This window comes from Oryzias melastigma, linkage group LG10 (genome assembly GCF_002922805.2).
Source record: "Oryzias melastigma strain HK-1 linkage group LG10, ASM292280v2, whole genome shotgun sequence".
Classification (NCBI taxonomy): domain Eukaryota; kingdom Metazoa; phylum Chordata; class Actinopteri; order Beloniformes; family Adrianichthyidae; genus Oryzias; species Oryzias melastigma.
The window spans coordinates 18,740,044-18,742,882 of NC_050521.1; the positions used below are offsets into that span (position 1 = coordinate 18,740,044).

Sequence of the window (2,839 nt, forward strand, 5' to 3'; positions counted from 1 at the left end):
TACCATCCCTTCCAACTCGGGCTCCTGCTCCAGGGGAGTGCAGCTCTTCAACCGGCGCAAGCAAAGAGTGAACGCTTTCACGCTTGAAAGCTGTGGACGGGGCACCGAGCAGGAAAAAGATGGGAGAAACAAACCCTCCACCAACAAATTGACATGGGCAGAGAAGAGTTCTGAGGACAAAGAAGGGCAAAGCTGCAAGAATTTCAAACCTCTCTCATCACCGACTATAAGTGAACACTCTGTAGGTGATATCATGGATGATCAGGCTAAGGATTTTCCCAAAGAAGAAGACATGGGTACCAGTGTTATCCAGGAGAGACATTTTCTCCCTGTCAAGGAGGAGCAGGAGGAAGAAGAGGAGGCAAGAGATGAGATTGAAGAAGAACTGGAGAATATCAAGCAGAGGATGTCTCCAGTGGTTGTTGGAAATGCTGGAAAGGAAGCAGGGGCAAATCCGAGCCACTCTGTTCCGGTAGGACCTGGAAAGCTTCCTAATGGTTGTTACAGCACCTCTGAACCTGAGATGATGCCTTTAACCTCATCCAAGCATGCAACCTCCATCATCAATAGAACTGCCAGACCATTTTTCTCTCCCACTCCAACTCATGAGGTAAAGAGCCCCATCATGGACATCCCTTCTCCTCCATCTTATTCCACTCCTCCTCTCCCTGCATCCGTTGCCCCTGAGTACTCCCCACTGCCCCCAGCTCCGACATATCCCACACCTCCTCTGCCAATGTTCACCAAACAATCTCAGCCATCTTTTTACTCAAGTCCACCTCCATTGTCTCCAACCATGTCATGTTCCTCACCTGTACCTGTTTCTCAGTACCCACCTGTGTCCCATTGTGCCCCCCCTACTGCCCCAAAGCCATCCACCTTTGTTCCAGTTTCAGCTGGAGAGAGAAAGCAAATTACACAGATAAAAACAGGAATACTTGAAGACAGTGCTGCCAGGAGAGCAACTAAGAAGACAATGTTCACATTCAAAGAGAAGCCAGTGGTAGCTCCAAACCCAGAGCTCCTCTCCCTGGTGCAGGGGGTGGATGAAAGGAAGAAGCACGGAAACAGATCTGTGCCCGAGCCAGCATCTGAAGAAGAGCTGTTGGCTCTGGGAGCAGAAGCTTCCAACTTCCTTTCCAAAGAAGAGGACAAAGCAAAAGGAGCAAAAGCTCCAGAGTGGGCCTCCTGTCTGAAGAGCTCAAGGACCCGACCGAGGGTGGAGCACCAGCCTGAGCAGACCCTAACCAATGTGTCAGGGAAAGGGGCAGAGCTGTTCGCAAAACGTCAGTCCAGGATGGAGAAATACATTATCGAGAATCAGAAGGCAGGACAAATGAGGTCTCCATCTCCAACGATGTCCCTTCCACCATCTTGGGTGTACCCATCAAACATGCCTGGAAGGGTCAAAGCCATTGCTAAAAACTCTGACATTAGTGTTCAGCTTTCACAGAATATGAAGGCGCAACAAGCAGTCAGACAAAAACCAAAGCCAAAGGCGGTTGCACCAGAACCAGTTCCAGAACCACCTCCGTTGGAAAACGGTTGCTCCAAGATTGAAATGGACCTATCAAGGCACCGGCCTTACCAGCTGAACTCTTCCTTATTCACCTTCAATCCCGTAAAGGATCCAGTTAGTACTCTACCTAGAGGAGCTCCACGGGCCAACAACCTGGTCACCGGCCATGCTCTCTCCAGACAAACTTCTCTGCCAAGTCCTTCTCCCACTCACTTCACAATCCCGGTGAAATCCGCTCAGCTGCCTTTTAGACCCCAAAAGGGGCCAGAGCATGCATCAAATCCAGATTTTGGAACTCAGAGGATCAGTTCTCCTATGTCCCCCACTTCCCCAGAGAAAGCATCATCTTCACAGTCAGCTGTGCAGGCACCAAGGCCAACATTTTCTGCCAAGAAGGCAGGAATTACACCCCAGGTGTGGAAACCCTCTCGATTCTCCTTTTAGAAAATGTTAGAGACTAAAAATGTTTGCAACTTAAACATGAGGTTAACTAAAGCTCATTTAAGAGTGATTACAACTGCACTTTATTCAAGCACAAACTTACTCTTTTTGTAAGGTTTCTTCAGGTGATCTATCTGAAAAATTCAGTCAGTCATTGGGGACTTTTGCAGATGATTTTTTCAAATACTTCATTCAAATGTTCCCCCGTTAAAAGGTAATCGTTAATCAGACTTGCAAGACTCATCAATATATAAAAGTTATATTCTAGTCCAGGAAAAAAACATCAACCAGAGAAAAACACAGCTGTTCATTTACCCTAACAGAAATTTTCCGTAATTAATAACAACTGTTAAATAAATTACAATGGGGACTATTATTGGCATCCCCTCTGCATTTTCCTCTGGTTATTATTCATAACAATTTGTGTTGTAATTTGACCACCTGGTGGCATCTGGGTTTCACTTTCAACTCATCTGCTGCTGTCAACATTGACTCAAAGGCATCCACACTATTTTAGTCAGTTGATCTGCACTCCAAGCTGCTCAGAAAAATGTGACCTATCATCAAAAACATAAATAAATCACAATTTACTTTACTATATTTTGGTTTAGGTGGTGTTGCAAAACTGATTACATTTATTCTATTGGTCAGAGTGAAGTATGAGGAGCATTAACTTAGGAGCAGGCTATATCCTTTTTACTTTAAGGTCAGATAAAATGTCTTAAACTCAGAGTGATATGCAAACACAATGTAATATTCTTGTGCAAAGTTCAGAACTTGGCAACCTTAAAATTTCAAGTCTTGCTTTGGTTAAAGCATATCCAGTGTCCAGTCTATAAAAGCAGCACGGCACATAAGAAATCAAAAACAATTATTTTC

The 2,839-nt window shown here is 45.1% G+C and overlaps 1 protein-coding gene across 1 annotated transcript in view; it reads left to right on the forward strand.

Moving 5' to 3' along the window:
• Positions 1 to 337: 337 nt before the first annotated feature.
• LOC112153606 (synaptopodin 2-like protein) overlaps positions 338 to 2,839 on the forward strand; it is a gene marked incomplete at its 5' end in the record, with an annotated part of 6,046 nt that continues 3,544 nt past the window's right edge. Inside the window, 1 exon segment of the mRNA XM_024283953.2 lies at positions 338 to 1,933. Coding sequence (XP_024139721.1) covers positions 338 to 1,933 — 1,596 coding nt within the window.